Consider the following 18,326-nt stretch of genomic DNA (forward strand, 5'->3'; position numbering starts at 1 on the left):
TCTATCTTAGTGTCGGCATCTTGATCTTCCAGCTCTTCACACCTATGAACATTCACACCATTACTAACACCCAGAGACAGCACACAGGACGCTTCTCTTCACAGGCTCGCACCCCCACCCACAGGAAGCACTGCAATTGGGATTTAAAGGCGCAGCAGCAGCCCCAGGGAAATCCACTCTGCTGGATAAAGAATTCATGAAAATATCACTTTAGGCAAGAAAGAAATGCTTCTAATAATGTCAAATAAAGCGAAATGTTCTAAAAGGGTTCATCAACGTGGACTGGAAGTGTCTGAGGACTCCAAATAACCTTTTACAATTCTGTTTTGCTGGATGTTAATGGAAACAGTCAGCAAGCTGGAGCCATCTATGCTGTGATCCATTTTGGCAGTGCAGTGGCTCAGTAATTAGCACTGCACTGCTGTCTTGCAATATTATGGTTCTGGGTTCAATTCTGACCAAGGACAACATCTGAATAACGTTTGGGTGGCTTTCCTCCCACCATTCTGGAACGATGACACTGGTTGTCTCATGTTGTGAGTTCAGGTGGTGTCACACCTCTCCCTTTTTCAATCCATTTCCAGAGCGGACTCAGGTCTCCTGACCCTGAGCTCGACAGCCTCATAAACCAATAGAGGATCTGTCCACACGACAAGTCGAGATTTTTGCTCGTGGACTATGTCCTCTACGTCATCCATATCCAACTGTACATTGCCATTCACCTGCAGGCATTTTACAGCTTTCTATAATATGTAGGTCGCCCTCTAATGGCAGAAAATAGCATCTGCAGAAAAATGGTCACATTGCAGAGTGGAGTTTGCGGCTTAATTTAGTCGGACATTACAGCAGGGGTGGACAATTCATTTTGCAGAGGGGCCACAGGAGAGACCGTGACTGTTGTGGAGGCCGAACCAATAGGCTGAAATTAATTCTGCTCAGTGTTAATATTAACTGGATCCCTCAATATTAAGCAGGATTAGGTATGCTGACCCCCTTATACCATATAAGCCCCCACGAGGCCCATATATACTGAATAAGCCCCCACGAGCCCCTATATACAGTATAAACATTACATGAGCCCCCACATACTGTATAAGACCCTACATATCCCCCTATATGCAGTATAAGCCTCCAGTGTACAGGCACGCATTCTATTCATACATTCTATATCTTCGGTGCACCGACTCTTCGCACAGCAAGCGCAATGTAGTGACGTCATTATTTCTGCTGTCTCAGCTGTCGATTGGTGGAATAAGGAGCCGATGACTCCATCCTGCACCAATGTATCCACCGCTGTCTACATCCTGAGGGTGCAGATAGCGGTGATATCTGGACGACGGCGGTGGAGGGTATGGTGACGCATTTTGTCCAGGACTGCAATAGAGGATGTATCGTTTGCCTTCCATAGCCTATGCGTTGGGACGGAATATTGCAGATGCCAAGAGTTAAGAATCCATCAGTGAGCTCATTCTGATTTATGACCCCAAACCACATCAAAGCTGAATGTGCAGGAAAACAAGTAAGATTAAAATTTTCAATGGAAGCCAATTGCAAATTGAAAAAAAAAAAAAAATATTGGTGTAATGAAGTATTCTTTACATTTTCAATATTGGCCTATTATAAAGGACTCTCTTGGCTTCCCAGAAAAAAAAAACAAAATAAGTGAAGAGCTGAAAAGGTGTTAAAATTATAAAATAACTGTTAGGGCTCATACTAATCTCAAGGAAAACAGACAAATGCAATCCAAAAAAAGAAAAATCAGATTGCACTCTGACCAATGCTATTTTCTGAGTCCTTGTATCTCGGATGAAACCCACCAATGCAAGTCAATGGGTTTGAGAAAAAAAAACGCATGGCACTTGGACCATGCAAGTGGCATCCGATTTTTACACACCCATGTCCTTTGAAAAGCCGGCAATTCATCTGCCGCATACAGTAAAATCACAGCATGGCCCGACAGGATATATATATATATATATATGGTAATTATTATTAAACAGTGGGTACAGAAAGTATTCAGACCCCTTTCATTTTTTCATTGCAGCCATTTGGTAAATTCAAAAAAGTTCTTTTTTTCTCAATGTATGCGCTGCACCCCATCTTGACTGAAAAAAAACACAGAAATGTAGAAATTTTTGCAAATTTATTAAAGAAAATCTGAAATATCCCATTGTCGTAAGTATTCAGACCCTTTGCTCAGTATTTAGTAGAAGCACACTTTTGAGATAGTACAGCCATGAGTCTTCTTGGGAATGATGCAACAAGTTTTTCACACCTGGATTTGGGGATCCTCTGCCATTCTACCTTGAAGATCCTCTCCATGTCCATCATGTTTGGATGGTGGACAGCCATTTTCAGGTCTCTCCAGAGATGCTCAATTGGGTTTAGGTCAGGGCTCTGGCTGGGCCAGTCAAGAATGGTCACAGAGTTGTTCTGAAGCCATGCATTTGTTGGATCATTGCCTTGTTGGAAGGTGAACCTTCGGCCAAGTCTGAGGTCCAGGGCACTCTGGAAGAGGTTTTCATCCAGGATATCTCTGTACTTGGCCGCATTCATGTTTCCTTCAATTGCAACCAGTTGTTCTGTCCCTGCAGCTGAAAAACACCCCCATAGCATGATGCTGCCACCACCATGTTTCACTGTTGGGATTGTTTTGGGCAGGTGATGAGCAGTGCCTGGTTTTCGCCACACATACCGCTTAGAATTATCACCAAAAAGTTCAATCTTCATCTAATCAGACCAGAGAATCTTATTTCTCATAGTCTGGGAGTCCTTCATGTGTTTTATTTCAGCAAACTCTTTGCGGGCTTTCATATGTCTGGCATTGAGGAGAGGCTTCTGTCGGGCCACTCTGCCATAAAGACCTGACTGACGGAGGGCTGCAGTGATAGTTGGCTTTGTGGAACTTTCTCCCATCTCCCTACTGCATCTGTGGAGCTCAGCCACAATGATCTTGGGGTTCTTCTTTACCTCTCTCGCCAAAGCTCTTTTCCCATGATTGCTCAGTTTGACTGGACGGCCAGGTCTAGGAAGACTTCTGGTGGTCCCAAACCTCTTCCATTTAAGGATTATGGAGGTCATGTGCTCTTAGGAATCTTGAGTACTGCAGAAATTCTTTAGTAACCTTGGCCAGATCTGTGCCTTGCCACAATTCTGTCTCTGAGCTCCTTGGCCAGTTCCTTTGACCTCATGATTCACATTTGGACTGACATGCACAGTGAGGTCATATATAGACAGGTGTGTGCCTTTACAAATCAGGTCCTATCAGTTTAATTAAACACAGCTGGACTTCAATGAAGGAGTAGAATCATCTCAAGGAGGATCACAAGGAAATGGACAGCATGTGACTTAAATATGAGTGTCTGAACAAAGGGTCTGAATACTTATGACCATGTGATTTCAGTTTTTTTTTCTAATAAGTTTGCAAAAATTTCTACATTTGTTTTTTTTTCAGTCAAGATGGGGTGCAGAGTGTACATTAATGAGAAAAAAAAAATGAACTTTTTTGAATTTACCAAATGGCTGCAATGAAACAGAGTGAAAAATATATAGGAGTCGGAATATTATCCGTACCTACTGTATGTGTATAAATATATATATAATCAGTAACATATACAATGAGTACATTGTTTGTGTAGCTTACTATACATGTATTTTATTACATACTAAAATATTTTCTGAAAAAACTGGCGTGCTATCCCTCGACATTTTATTAACCAGCAAGGGGAAAGGGGACAGTTGGGGCAGATGTTTATAGCTTGGGGATGGGGGGTAATTAACCCCTTTCTGCCATGAGACGTACTATCCCGTCCACGTGCCCTGGGACTTAATTCCCAGGGATGGGATAGTACGTCATAGCGATCAGCGGCGCCCACGTGGTGAGCGCCACTGATCGCGGCCGGGTGCCAGCTGATTATCACAGCTGACACCCGGCACAATGTGTCAGGGGCGGTCACGGACCGCCCCCGATATGTTAACGTGCTTCCTTGAGCCCCCCACAGCAGCGCAATGTGCAGCGCTGCTGCGGGGGGGCTCTTTCCCTACCGGCCCCCGGATCCAAGATGGCGACGGGGACCTTCAGGGGCCTGTAGGGAGCTGACTTCCTCACTGCCTGCAAAGCGCAGGCATGAGGAAGTCTGCAGCACTGCCTGTGACAGATCGCTGATCTGTCAGTGATCTGTGATGTGACAGATCAGCGATCTGTCACAGGACAGTGATGTCCCACCTGGGACAATATAATACAAGTTTAAAAAAAAAAAAAAAAAAAGTGTAAAAATAGTTTTAAAAAAAATATATATATCTCCCAGTAATTTTTTTTTTTTTTTCAAAAAACGAAAGTACACATATTTGGTATCGCCGCGTCCGTAACGACCCGCCCTATAAAACTGTCCCATTAGTTAACCCCTTTAGCGAACCCCTTAAAAAATAAAAATAAAAAACGAAGCAGAAAATAATGATTTATTATCATACCGCCGAACAAAAAGTGCAATAACGCGAGATCAAAAAGACGCATATAAATATCCATGGTACCGCTGAAAACGTCATCTTGTCCTGCAAAAAACGAGCCACCATACAGCCTCATCAGCAAAAAAATAAAAAAGTTATAGCTCACAGAATAAAGCGATGCAAAAATAATTATTTTTTATATAAAATAGTTTTCATTGCATAAAACCAACAAAACATAAAAAAAGACCTAAATGAGGTATCGCTGTAACCGTACTGACCCGAAGAATAAAACCGCTTTATCAATTTTACCGCACGCGGAACGGTGTAAATGCACCCCCCAAAAGAAATTCATGAAACGCTGGTTTTTGTTCATTCTGCGTCCCAAAAATCGGAATAAAAAAGCGATCAAAAAATGTCACGTGCCCGAAAATGGTACCAATAAAAACGTCAACTCGTCCCGCAAAAAATAAGACCTCACATGACTCGGTGGATCAAAATACGTAAAAATTATAGCTCTCAATATGTGGTGATGCAAAAACTATTTTTACAATAAAAAGCGTCTGTTAGTGTGTGACAGCTGCCAAACACAAAAACCGCCATAAATAGTAAATCAACCCCCCCTTTATCTCCCCCTTAGTTAGGGAAAAATAATAAAATAAAAAAAAGTATTTATTTCCATTTTTCCCATTAGGGCTAGGGTTAGGGCTGAGATTAGGGGTGTGTTGGGGATAGGGTTGGAGCTAGAATTGGGGGTTTCCACTTTTTAGGCACATCAGGGGCTCTCCAAATGCAACATGGCGTCTGATCTCAATTCCAGCCAATTCTGTGTTGAAAAAGTTAAATGGTGCTCCTTCCCTTCCAAGCTCTGCCATGCGCCCAAACAGTGTTTACCCCCACTTATAGGGTATCAGCCTACTCAGGACAAATTGCAAAAGAACTTTTGGGGTCCAATTTCTCCTGTTACCCTTAGGAAAATAAAAAATTGGGGCAAAAATATTTTTGTGGAAAAAAAAAAGATTTTTTTATTTTCACGCCCAGGCGTTACAAACTTCTGTGAAGCACTTGGGGGTTCAAAGTGCTCACCCCACATCTAGATAAGTTCCGTGGGGGGTCTAGTTTCCAAAATGGGGTCACTTGTGTGGAGTTTCCACTGTTTAGGTACATCAGGGGCTCTCCAAAAGCAACATGACACCCGCAGACCATTCCATCAAAGTCTGCATTCCAAAACGTCACTACTTCCCTTCCGAGCCCTGACGTGTGCCCATACAGTAGTTTTCTCCCACATATGAGGTATCAGCGTACTCAGGACAAATTGGACAACAACTTTTGGGGTCAAATTTCTCCTTGTACCCTTGGGAAAATAAAAAAAATTGACTAAAAGATCATGTTTGTGGAAAAAATCCGATTTTTTTTTTATTTTCACGCCCGGGCGTTATAAACTTCTGTGAAGCACTCGGGGGTTCAAAGTGCTCACCACACATCTAGATAAGTTCCTTGGGGGGGGGGGGTCTAGTTTCCATAATGGTGTCATTTGTGGGGTGTTTCCACTGTTTTGGTACATCAGGGGTTTTCCAATCGCGACATGGTGTCCGATCTCAATTCCAGCCAAAAACGTCAAATGGCGCTGCTTCCCTTCCGAGCTCTGCCATGCTCCCAAATAGTCATTTACACCCACATATAGGGTATCAGCGTACTCAGGACAATTTGCACAATAACTTTTAGGGTCCTGTTACCCTTGGGAAAATAAAAATTGGGGGTGAAACGATCATTTTTGTGAAAAAAATGATTTTTTAATTGTACCGCTATACGTTATAAACTTCTGTGAAGCCCTTGTGGGTTCAAAGTTCTCACCACATATCTAGATAAGTTCCTTGGGGGGGGTCTAGTTTCCAAAATGGGGTCACTTGTAGGGGGTTTCCACTGTTTAGTGCATTGTAATGCGCACATATGCGCAAAAAAAGCATGCGTTTTTTTTAAAACGCACCAAAACCTGCAAAAAAAACACACAAACGCATGATGCGTTTTTTTCATGCATTTGTGTGCTCAAAAAACGCACCGCAAAAAAACGCAAGTGTGAAAGTAGCCTAAGTAATGGAAAGGCGTCTATAAGACGCCCCCATGAATACACCCATAGTAATATTGTATAAAAAAAATCCACACACCCAGAATAAAGTCTTTTAATGACGCGAGTATAGTTTAATTTACACTTATTGCCCATTCCAGTGAAGCCAATGTCCCCTGTAACAGAATTAAAATAATGAACAATATTCCTCACCTGTCCACCGAGAAGATAATAATCTCTTTGTCCCGTGATGCGTCTAGGTCTACTACATCTAGATGGCAGGCTTTATTGTTGCATGATGCAACTATACAGCCTGCCATCCAGCAGAGACACTTAGCAGCGTGGCTACCCCTGCTTAGTGTCTCGCAGTGATCTCCTATGACCTGACTGACGTCACTGCGAGCGAAAGTTCTCACGCTCGCGGTGCCATTAGAAAGGTCCTGGTAGTTCACAGACAATGAACTCAGTTCAATCCACTCACGTCAGCACGAGCGCTGTTAGACGTTTTCCCACAGCACTCGAGCTGATGTCAGTGCATTGAACAGAGTTCATTGGCTGTGAACTCCTGGGACCTTTCTGCCGGCACCGTGAGCATGAGAACCGTCTGTCGCTCGCGTTGACATCAGTCAGATCATAGGAGTTCATGACCCCGGGTCACTGAGCAACGCTAGCACTCAATGCTCAGTGTCTCTGCTGGATGGCAGCTTGTATTTTTGCATCATAATAATAATAATATTTATTTTTATATAGCGCTAACATATTCCGCAGCGCTTTACAGTTTTCATCATCACTGTCCCCGATGGGGCTCACAATCTAAATTCCCTATCAGTATGTCTTTAGAATGTGGGAGGAAACCGGAGTGCCCGGAGGAAACCCACGCAAACACAGGGAGAACATACAAACTCCTTCGAACCCAGGACCCCAGCGCTGCAAGGCTGCAGCGCTAACCACTGAGCCACCGTGCCGCCCTATCATGCAACAATTCAGGCTGCCATCTAGATGTAGCAGAGCTAGACGAGTCGCTGGACAATTGGATTAATATCTTCTCCTTGGAGAGGTGAGGAATATTGTTGTTTGTTACAGGGGACATTGGCTTCAGTGGACTGGGCGATGACGTGAGTATGGCTTAATTCACACTCATTAAAGGAGTGTGTCCTTATAATTAAAGAACTTTATTCTGGGTGTCTGTGTTTTTTTGTACAATATGACAATGGGGTTAGTATTGGGGGTGTCTTCTAGATGCCCATTACAAACCTCTGGGCTTGATGTCACCTGACAATACAAAGGTGAAATCAACCCCCCCCCCCCCCCCCCCCCCCCCCCAACTATCACCCTACTTGCCACCGCTTACAGGGCGAGTGTGAAGTGCGAGGCTAAATGTCATATTTGAATTGGAAAAGTAGGGTGAGATAAACTTTATTATTTTAAACATATTAAAAAGAATATTAAGGTTAGGAAACTGCTTTTAGAAACTATAGAGATGTTATTTAATACTGCAGATGAGCACAGAGAGGTTTAATAGCTATGGATACCATCACCTTACACATAGGCCGATGTCTACAAAAAAAAAAAAAAATGAGATCTCATTGAAAAGTTCTTAAGTTTTACCCAAATTTATTTAAAATGCAAACTCACAGAAGTCATCATCTTACACTGACGATACATGGAGGGATTTACTCCAAAAGCAAAAAGGATATCCGCATTTCCAATGCTTTCTAACAAGAGGGTACCTGACATGTTAAGGGAGGCGCATTTAGAAGATTGCCATAAAGGTTAAATGAAAAACAGAGACAGACACATTTCTGCAGTCAAGATGACGGGTGCACTTAAGGGTGCGTTCGAGTGGCCATTTACCTGCCCATTAGGTCAACTCTTGTCAGTGCCAGTGGACCCATTTTATGACATATAGTTTCTGGCATAAAGAACAAAAGGTTGTGTAATCAAATCACATAACTAGTGAGGGTCTATATTAAAGGGGATGACCAGTAGGTGTGTTTTTTTTTTCTTTTACAGAAGCAATGTGCATCTCACCAGTCCCTGGTCCACTTTCTGCAGTTGCAATGAAGACTTCTTTTAGGACTATGTGAGACTAATATTGCCATTTTTTCCCTGCCCACACGGAGCCAATAACCTACCAGATAACCCCTTTAAAAGCCCCGTTATAAACGTCTCCACATTGAAACATTAACACAACTATATAAAATTAAAAAAAAATAAATCTGCTTAACTTGAAACAGATTTTGCAAATTGTCTTTTAAGTCTAGAAAAATGGGCTTTTAACCAGAAACGGTACCACTCTTGCCTCAAGGCTGCGACTAGTATTACAGCTCAGTTCCATTTAAAGCCACTGAGGCTGAATTACAATACCAGACATAGAGCAAAAAGATCTGCCGGACGGTGATCCAAGTCAGTAGTCCACGGTCTCCAAACCAGAGCCCTGTGACCCCCCCCTACTGGCATTCCCAGCTCCCCTTCGGAGTTTTGGGCTGGAGGCAACGTACATATGATGTAATGATGTTGCAGAGCCGACTAATCAGAAGGGGCGCCAGGCATGCCGCAGGTAGGAGGAGGTTCGGAAAGGTCTGGCCATGGACAAACGACTTGGCCGCTGGACCGAGTCCTGCAAATCTTTTTTTACCTCCACTAGTAAAAGCAGTTTGCGGAAAAAAAATAAGAAAACAATGTTTTTTCTAACTTTAACCCCCCCCCTCAACAATCAGAACTAAAATGTACATCATTTTTAAGGATTTCTGGGCAACTCAATCTGCATTGGCTGAGGCCCAAACATGACACTGTACACTGAAGATATTCAGGAGATTGATAATTTGGTATCTTTTCCGACTCTATACTAAACATTGGGTTACGTGACGAGACCATTACTAAGAGTTCTGACTGGTCCACATGGCATCTTGTATCTGGTCCTCCCGCAGCAGCCGCAAGCTCCGCAGCCCATATAGAAGCTGGCTCTTAGAATTCCCAATAAAGTTGTTGGACAGAAAGGCTGGAAGACCTCCAAATCCATCCCGTAAAGTGTACAGGGGGACACGGACTAGACCCATCACCTGTGGAAAGCAAACACAAATGTTACCCAGGATCACAGACGATCAATGTGGAATGCTACTGCAATCAGATACCAGGCGGTACCACCTGTGGGATCCACCTTACATAACCGGAAGGTGTTCCTGAGCCACCAGCTCTATTAAATGTGTGCTTGGCCCAACCTCAGAGGATACTTATTTTGTGTGAGAATAAAAGGATTGGGCATGTTGAAATCCATCATGGCTGAACTTACTACAGCAAAGTGTGAAAGTTAAGAGACGCCCTGATCTATGATCACGAGGGGAAAGGACGGAGGGAAAGGACGGAGGGAAAGGACGGAGGGAAAGGACGGAGGGAAAGGACGGAGGGAAAGGACGGAGGGAAAGGACGGAGGGAAAGGACGGTCTCCATCTCTTTGCATGCGCACTGATTGATTGTATTGGTAGAAAGAAACCCTCCATTATACTTGGGATGGGTATTTATAAATATTCTGTCCTTGAAATACCAATATACCTTGATGCAGGAGCATATCAATAGGGTGTACAGAATTGGCAGCACCCAAGCACCGGTGGCTGAAGGGGCCTGTATGCTGCCTTTGCTACATAGGAATATACCATTATTAAACTTCACATAAATTCTTTAAATCCAGGAATTTTAAAAGGATTGTACAAAATTAGGAAAAAAAAAAAAACACAGCTGCTTTCTACCAAACATAGCACTGCACTCGTCCACAGGATGTGTGTGTTGTTGCAGCTCAGTTCTACTTATTTCCATATAGATGAGCTGCAATACCAGACACAACCTATAGACATGTGTGGCGCTGTTTCTAGAAGAGAGCGGCCATAGTTTTCTAATCCTGTATAACCCCTTTATTTTATACCTTGCCATCCACAGATAACACTTGACAGTTATGTCCCTCTCACCTCGAGGCCATGGTCTTTGGCACATACACCTTCTCTCTCTATGGCCTCTATTTCCTCCAGCTTCAGCTCCTTGGTGAAGAAATGTGTGACCCCTTTCTGCGGGAGCTCTCGGGCCTGTGCACTACGATAATCTTTGTCGGTCACTTTCAAAGACTCGAAGATGGAGCCGAGTTCCTCCAGCAGCTCCCGGTTGAGGCCTTCTTCCAGAGAAACATCTTGTGAATCCACGAAACCTCCAGGGAAACCGAGACGTCCATCAAAACGCATCATCATCTGCGAAGATAGAGGGGCAAAAAAATACAGATAGTCACTAAGGGCCAAGGGATAAAAAGGTTGTTTTTTTACTTTCCAGAAATTTTGCATGCTTAAAAGGGTTGTCTCAAACATATAAGGTCCATGTGGACAAAGGATTACTGAGCATGTGCGACCACTGCCGCACTGACCATCTCTGACTTCTATAGAGTTTATGGAGCAGTGGTCAAACAGGCTCAGTAATGAACCAACTCACACAGGGGGCTATAGGACCCTAGATCTTGGGATTGGTGCAGGTCCCAGTGGCCAGACTAAGATCATGCATGTATCCACTATCCTATGGAGAAGTGATATACACTATATGGACAAAGATATTGAGACACACATCTTAACTTTGAATTCCAGTTTCTAATTTAATCCCATTACACCCGGTGTATAACGTCTTGTGTTATGAATGAGTCACCGGAGGAGGAAAATACAAAAAACACAAGCTAAGTCCAGAAAACCGGAGAGGTTGGTAGCTAGCGGATTGCAGACCCCTGATCCTATTCACAACTAACAGTAGCCGTGGGGGGTTCCTACGGTGCCCTAGACCCCTCAACACAGCCGGAGAGCTAAATAAGCCTAAAGAAAGAAAGGGGAAATCTAAACTGCCCCAGAGCAGACCCCAAAGCAATAGACAGCCCCCAACATGTATTGTCGGTGAAAAACAGATGAAAACACAAACAGACAGAAAGACAGGCTGAGCAAATGATGGGGCCCAACTAACTAGATAGCACAGGAAAGAAAAGCAACTGTCTGCAATCACGCAAAAAACCCTGCCAAAAATAATGTCCAACACGTCTGATAGAAAAGGCCCTGAAGTCACTAGACTTCAAAATCACTATATCAGCACTCAGGTATATTCTGAAGACAGAGTAAAGAGATCAACTGATCAGAGACAAAAAATGGAGTTCAGCCCGTCCCAACCAGGGCAGGCTGAACACAAACACTAAGTAAACAGACAAAATCTCATGGAAAAATAGCAGAGCAAAAACTTAGCTTTTAGTAGACAGGAACTAAACTGGATGCCAGAGCTCAGAGCAGAAAGGATCACCAGCAACTCTGCAAGGGCGTCGGCTGCCTTATATCCACTCAGAAATTCGGATGTCCAATCACACTCCACCTGTTCAGATGACAGGTTCTTCCCATCCAGATCAATTTCACTACCTCCTTTCACCAGCAGAGGGAGTTCATCAGACATCAGAGGTGAAAGAGAAAATGAACTCATAACAGTCTGGTCCTCCCCGCCCCCGGTGTATAACGTCGGGTCCTCCCCGCCCCCGGTGTATAACCTCGGGTCCTCCCCGCCCCCGGTGTATAACCTCGGGTCCTCCCCGCCCCCGGTGTATAACCTCGGGTCCTCCCCGCCCCCGGTGTATAACCTCGGGTCCTCCCCGCCAGGATCTTCATGGCCGAGCACTGCATGCAGCCGTACATCACCAAGCACAATGCCGAGCATCAGATGGAATAGTGTAAAGCTTCCACCACTGGACTCTGGAGAAGATGTGTGCTGTGCAGTGATGGATCACACTTCTCTATGTGGCATCTGATGAAGGAGTCTGGAAAACGTTTCCTCCTGACTGTACAGCTTGGTGGAAGAGGGGTAATACTATGGGCTTAGTATCAGGGGTCGGTCCATTAGTTCCAGTGAAAGGTAATCTAAGTCCTTCAGCATAAGACATATTAGACAATTATAGCTTCCAGCTTTGTGGGTACAGCTGGGGATGACCCTTATCTGTCCCCCATGACTGTGCCCAGTGCACAAGCTCCATACAGACATGGAGGGGAGTTTGATGGAAGAACATGAGAGGTGGCAGAGGATCCGGACTTCAGCCCCAGTGGGATGAACTAGAATGGAGTTTGTGAGCCCGGCCTCTCCCCGACATCCGTATCTGACCTCGCAAATGCTCTTCCTGATGTAGGGGAAAAAATTCCCACAGACGCCTCCAAAATGTGGTAGAAAGTGGAAGCTGCAAAGGGTCCAACTCCACGTTACCGGCCATGAATGTAGACTGGCGGGTGAGAAAAGCCATTTTGGGGCGCCCCGTGAAGGGTAGGTGCACAGCAGTGTGTTATGGTGCCAGCTTTGTGGAGGAGCTTTACGAATGTCAGGAGTTGGCGCTCAGTTGGACGGGGCAGAAAATCCACCCATCTGAATGAGCCCTTTAAGGAACATCACTGATCCCATGTTCTGTCTGGTGCGAGGCCCACGCGTGACGCTGGGGAGGACAACTGAGGACCTCAGGTAACAATCACAGATATGGAGATACATGGGTCCGCACAGAACATGCTGCCCCAAACCCCTGGCGGTCACAACCTCCACCTCAGCCCTTATATCACCCTCCTTGTAGAGGTGGGACATCGCTACGGTATGTGGAGCGAGCTCCGGGGTTACGCTAGAGCTACTGCTCCGATCACCCCCCGGCCCGGGACATCTCACCAGGATAACGTATCGGATGGGGATCCGGTCAAACAGCTTGGCGGTGGTGGGGGCGTACAGCATGACGTGGCAGGCGTGTCTGTAGCCCGGCAGCTGCAGCGCCTCTTCCCGGGACACGTTGCGGGGCCGTGGTCGCTCATCTCCTGCCGCTCGGATCTGTGGCCCGACCTTAGCCATGATTCCCACTACAAGGGCTAAAGGACCTATGGTGATGTCATGATCATGTGACCAGTCATGTGTGTGGGAGGAGTCAGTCCCTGGACTGCGTCTAAACGCACGCTTTAACCCTTTATATGGAAGGGGCTGTATTTTTTCTTTAGCTCCGTCATTTTTTTTTTTCCCCCTTCACATCGAACTTGTTTTATTTTTGGTTTTTTTTTCTCAAAAAGTCAGACGTTTTGATTTTTTTTTTCTTTCCTGATGCGATTTACTATTTGATATCAGAAGTTTTATATTTTCATAGACATGAAGGCCCCGGAGGTGATTTTTTTTTTTAATGGTTATATTTCTGGATTGGGGAAAAAGAAGGAAAGTCAAAGTTTTATTTAAAGAAAAATGATTATTTTCGAAAAACATGAATTGAGCTGAAGCTCGGAAGTTCTAAAAGAGTAAAACCAGGAATGTCTCGGGGGGCCGATGGGCGGTGGTTAGTGTACACTGGCTCCCAAGCCAGGCATCTAAAGGGTTAAACAGCGGCAACCACAGCGAGTCGGTGCGTGCAGCTGAGCCGAGCGTGTCATGTACAGTGCGGGCCCCCTGGTCACAGTGAAATGATCTCTAAAAGCCCTAAAGTTACACATGACACATTTCCTTTGTATTTTAGTTTAAAAAAAAAGTAGTTTAATCTTTTACATTTTTAAAATTACAGAAAGGGAAATGGGCCAGTGCAGAAGTTTGGACACCCCATTTTGCAAGTATCAACTTGTAAACACTTTTTGTAGCCAATAGTCTTTCACTTCTTGTTTGAGGGGTTTTCATCCGTTCTTCCTTGGAAAATTCCTCCAGTTCTGTGAGATTCCTGGGTTGTCTTGCATCCTCTGCTATTTTGAGGTCTAGTCACAGATTGTCAATGATATTCAGATCAGGGGACTGTGAGGGCCATTGTCAAACCTTCAGCTCCTTTTGTGGTCATCTATTGTGGATTGTGATTTGTGTTTAGGATTATTATCCATTTGTAGAATCCATCCTCTTCCTCTTTTCAGCTTCATCTTTTTTTTACAGATGGTGTTATGTTTGCATCAAGAATTTGCTGACATTTCATTGAATCCATTCTTCCCTCTACCCATGAAATGTTCCCCATGCCATTGGCTGCAACACAACCCTCAAGCATGATAGATCCACCTCCCATGCTTAATAGTTGGTGAGATGTTCTTTTCCTGACATTCTGTGCCCTTTTTCTCCATACATACCTTTGATCATAATAATCTTTATATAGCGCTAACATATTCCGCAGCGCTTTACAGTTTACACACATTATCATCACTGTCCCCGATGGGGCTCACAATCTAAATTTCCTATTAGTATATCTTTGGAGTGTGGGAGGAAACCAACACAAACACGGGGAGAACATACAAACTCTTTGCAGATGTTGTCCTTGGTGGGATTCGAACCCAGGACTCCAGTGTTGCAAGGCTGCAGTGCTAACCACTGAGCCCATTGTACCCTCTTGTTGTTTCCCAAATGCATCAGGCTTGCTTAGATGTTCTTTTGCATACTTCTGATGCTGAATTTTATGGTGAGGACGCAGGAGAGGTTTTCTGATGACTCTTCCATGAAGGCCATATTTGCAAAGGTGTCTTCGAACAGTAGAATAATGTACACAACTCCAGACTGATAAATCTTTGTGAAGGTCTTTTGCAGTCAAGCGGTAGTTTTGATTGGCCTCACTAGTAATACTACAATCAGCTCTCACTGAAATTTTGCTTTGTCTTCCAGACCTTATCTTGACCTCCACTGTTCCTGGTAACGGCCATTTCTTAATTACATTTTGAACTGAGGAAAGAGCAACTTAAAAATGCTTTGCTATCTTTTTATAGTCTGCTCCTGCGTTGTGGGCCTCCACCATTTTCAGAGTGCTAAGCAGCTGCTTAGAAGAACCCATGGCTGCTGTTTGGCACAAGGTTAGAGGAGGCTGGCTTTTATAAAGCTGGGAACTTTGCATCACCTGGCCTTTGCTAACATTGATGATGAACAAACCATAACCCTAACAGGCTAATTAAGATCTGAAACCTTGGTCACAGTTATCTGAGCACACAAATCTCCAAGGGTGTCCAAATTTATGCATCTGCCTTCTTACCTTTTTGTAATTTTTAAAATGTAAAAATATATATATATATATTTTTGCCTAAAATATAAAGGAAATATGTCATCTTTAACTTTAGGGCTTTTAGAAATAATTTCATCTTCAACTTGCTGAACTGTTTACAATAGCAGTAATTTTGAACGAGGGTTCCCAAACTTTTACATGCCACTGTAAGTGCGTGCAGCAGTGCTGAGTGTGTAATATGTGTATGCTTCAGAGCCGAGCGTGTAGTATAAGTATATGCAGCAGAGCCGAGTGTGTAATATAAGTGCGTGCAGCAGGGCCGTGTAATATGTGTGTAATATGTGTATGCAGCAGTGCCGAGTGTGTAATATAAGTGTGTGCAGCAGGGCTGAGTGTGTAATATGTGTATGCAGCAGAGCTGAGTGTGTAATATAAGTGTATGCAGCAGAACCGAACGTGTAATATAAGTGCGTGCAGTCGAGCCAAGTGTGTAATATAAATGTATGCAGCAGAGCCGAGGGTGTAATATAAGTATATGCAGCAGAGCCGAGTGTGTAATATAAGTGCCTGCAGTAGAGCCAAGGGTGTAATATAAGTGTATGCAGCAAGCCGAGGGTGTAGTATAAGTGTGTGCAGCAGAGCCGAGGGTGTAGTATAAGTGTGTGCAGCAGAGCCGAGGGTGTACTATAAGTGTATGCAGCAGAGCCAAGGGTGTAATATAAGTGTATGCAGCAGAGCCGAGGGTGTAGTATAAGTGTATGCAGCAGTGCCGAGTGTGTAATATAAGTGTGTGCAGCAGGGCTGAGTGTGTAATATAAGTGTGTGCATCAGGGCTGAGTGTGTAATATGTGTATGCAGCAGAGCTGAGTGTGTAATATAAGTGTATGCAGCAGAACCGAGCGTGTAATATAAGTGCGTGCAGTCGAGCCAAGTGTGTAATATAAGTGTATGCAGCAGAGCCGAGGGTGTAATATAAGTATATGCAGCAGAGCTGAGTGTGTAATATAAGTGCCTGCAGTAGAGCCAAGGGTGTAATATAAGTGTATGCAGCAGAGCCGAGGGTGTAGTATAAGTGTGTGCAGCAGAGCCGAGGGTGTACTATAAGTGTATGCAGCAGAGCCGAGGGTGTAATATAAGTATATGCAGCAGAGCTGAGTGTGTAATATAAGTGCCTGCAGTAGAGCCAAGGGTGTAATATAAGTGTATGCAGCAGAGCCGAGGGTGTAGTATAAGTGTGTGCAGCAGAGCCGAGGGTGTACTATAAGTGTATGCAGCAGAGCCGAGGGTGTAATATAAGTGTATACAGCAGAGCCGAGGGTGTAGTATAAGTGTATGCAGCAGAGCCGAGGGTGTAATATAAGTGTATGCAGCAGAGCCGAGGGTGTAGTATAAGTGTTTGCAGCAGAGCCGAGGGTGTAGTATGTGTGTGCAGCAGAGCCGAGGGTGTAATATAAGTGTATGCAGCAGAGCCGAGGGTGTAGTATAAGTGCATGCAGCAGAGTCGAGGGTGTAGTATAAGTGTTTGCAGCAGAGCCGAGGGTGTAGTATGTGTGTGCAGCAGAGCCGAGGGTGTAATATAAGTGTGTTCAGCAAAGCCGAGGGTGTAATATAAGTATATGCAGCAGAGCCGAGGGTGTAGTATAAGTGTATGCAGCAGAGCCGAGGGTGTAGTATAAGTGTATGCAGCAGAGCCGAGGGTGTAGTATAAGTGTATGCAGCAGAGCCGAGGGTGTAGTATAAGTGTTTGCAGCAGAGCCGAGGGTGTAGTATGTGTGTGCAGCAGAGCCGAGGGTGTAATATAAGTGTGTGCAGCAGAGTCGAGGGTGTAATATAAGTGTATGCAGCAGAGCTCAGGGTGTAGTATAAGTGTATGCAGCAGAGCCGAGGGTGTAGTATAAGTGCATGCAGCAAAGTCGAGGATGTAGTATAAGTGTATGCAGCAGACTTGAGCTTGTAATATAAGTGTATGCAGCAGAGCCGAGGATGTAGTATAAGTGTGTGCAGGAGAGCCGAGGGTGTAGTATAAGTGTATGCAGCAGAGCCGAGGATGTAGTATAAGTGTATGCAGCAGAACCGAGCGTGTAATATAAGTAAATGCAGCAGAGCCGAGGGTGTAATATAAGTGTATGCACCAGAGCCGAGGGTGTGACATGTCCTTGTGCGGTGAATTACAGACAGGTTATATATACCAGTCATTAGATGGGATCTGTGTGTGACTGCAGCCCCCCCCCCACTCTGTGGTGTTCAATGTTACCTTATGTTATACATAGAGCACCACCTACTGGCCGGTTTTGGGATATACTTTTATAGATCTGCAGGGGCTACAGATGTCACATTTGGAAACTTCCCTTGAAAATGATGTGGTCTAACAGAATTTGAAGACTTATATTTGGCTTCCCTGCTTTTTGGTTTTACCTCTTTACTACATAAAAAAGACCCACATTCTTTGGCCACATGTATATGCGACTTCACAGTGCAAGAGGGTAACAGAGCTGCACTCAGGGGCTGGCTGTCACTTTTCAGCCTGGGGGGCAATCACAAGGCAGTGGCCCTCGAGTTGCAGTCACCCACCTTTGCCCAACTTATCTCTGGCTGCTGCATTAAAGCAACAGAGATTACAGGATTGCACATAGATATATAACTAGAACGGAGCTTGCTGCATAGATATGGGAGCAGAACCAAGCTTACTCCTTACATAGATACTGCAACAGAAGCAATCTGCCGACAAAGACACGAGAAGAATGGATTACTACATAGATAAGGGAGCAGAACCGACCTTACTACAGAGATATAGGAGCAGAACCAAGCTTACTACAGAGATATGGGAGCAGAACCGAGCTTACAACAGAGCTATGG

At 44.4% G+C, this 18,326-nt stretch overlaps 1 protein-coding gene across 1 annotated transcript; it reads right to left on the reverse strand.

Moving 5' to 3' along the window:
- Positions 1-8,094: 8,094 nt before the first annotated feature.
- Positions 8,095-13,473, reverse strand: LOC141101612 (U8 snoRNA-decapping enzyme-like). The gene is made up of 3 exons (XM_073590783.1): positions 13,205-13,473; positions 10,471-10,743; positions 8,095-9,570 (listed from the first exon to the last, which is right to left on the reverse strand). Exons 1-3 carry the CDS (start codon positions 13,379-13,381, stop codon positions 9,388-9,390), a joined length of 633 nt encoding a protein of 210 aa, XP_073446884.1. The 5' UTR covers positions 13,382-13,473; the 3' UTR covers positions 8,095-9,387.
- Positions 13,474-18,326: the final 4,853 nt, after the last annotated feature.

Source organism: Dendrobates tinctorius, unplaced genomic scaffold (genome assembly GCF_039654945.1).
Source record: "Dendrobates tinctorius isolate UK_male_01 unplaced genomic scaffold, ASM3965494v1 ptg000120l, whole genome shotgun sequence".
Classification (NCBI taxonomy): Eukaryota; Metazoa; Chordata; class Amphibia; order Anura; family Dendrobatidae; genus Dendrobates; species Dendrobates tinctorius.

Bases quoted from the DNA above. Each gene is read 5' to 3' on its own strand.
- LOC141101612 (XM_073590783.1), bottom strand. From the start codon at position 13,381: ATGGCTAAGGTCGGGCCACAGATCCGAGCGGCAGGAGATGAGCGACCA. The intron at 10,744-13,204 runs GTGAGATGTCCC...CTATCTTCGCAG, and splicing joins CCATCCGATACGTTATCCTG to ATGATGATGCGTTTTGATGG. The intron at 9,571-10,470 runs GTGAGAGGGACA...TGCTTTCCACAG, and splicing joins CCAAAGACCATGGCCTCGAG to GTGATGGGTCTAGTCCGTGT.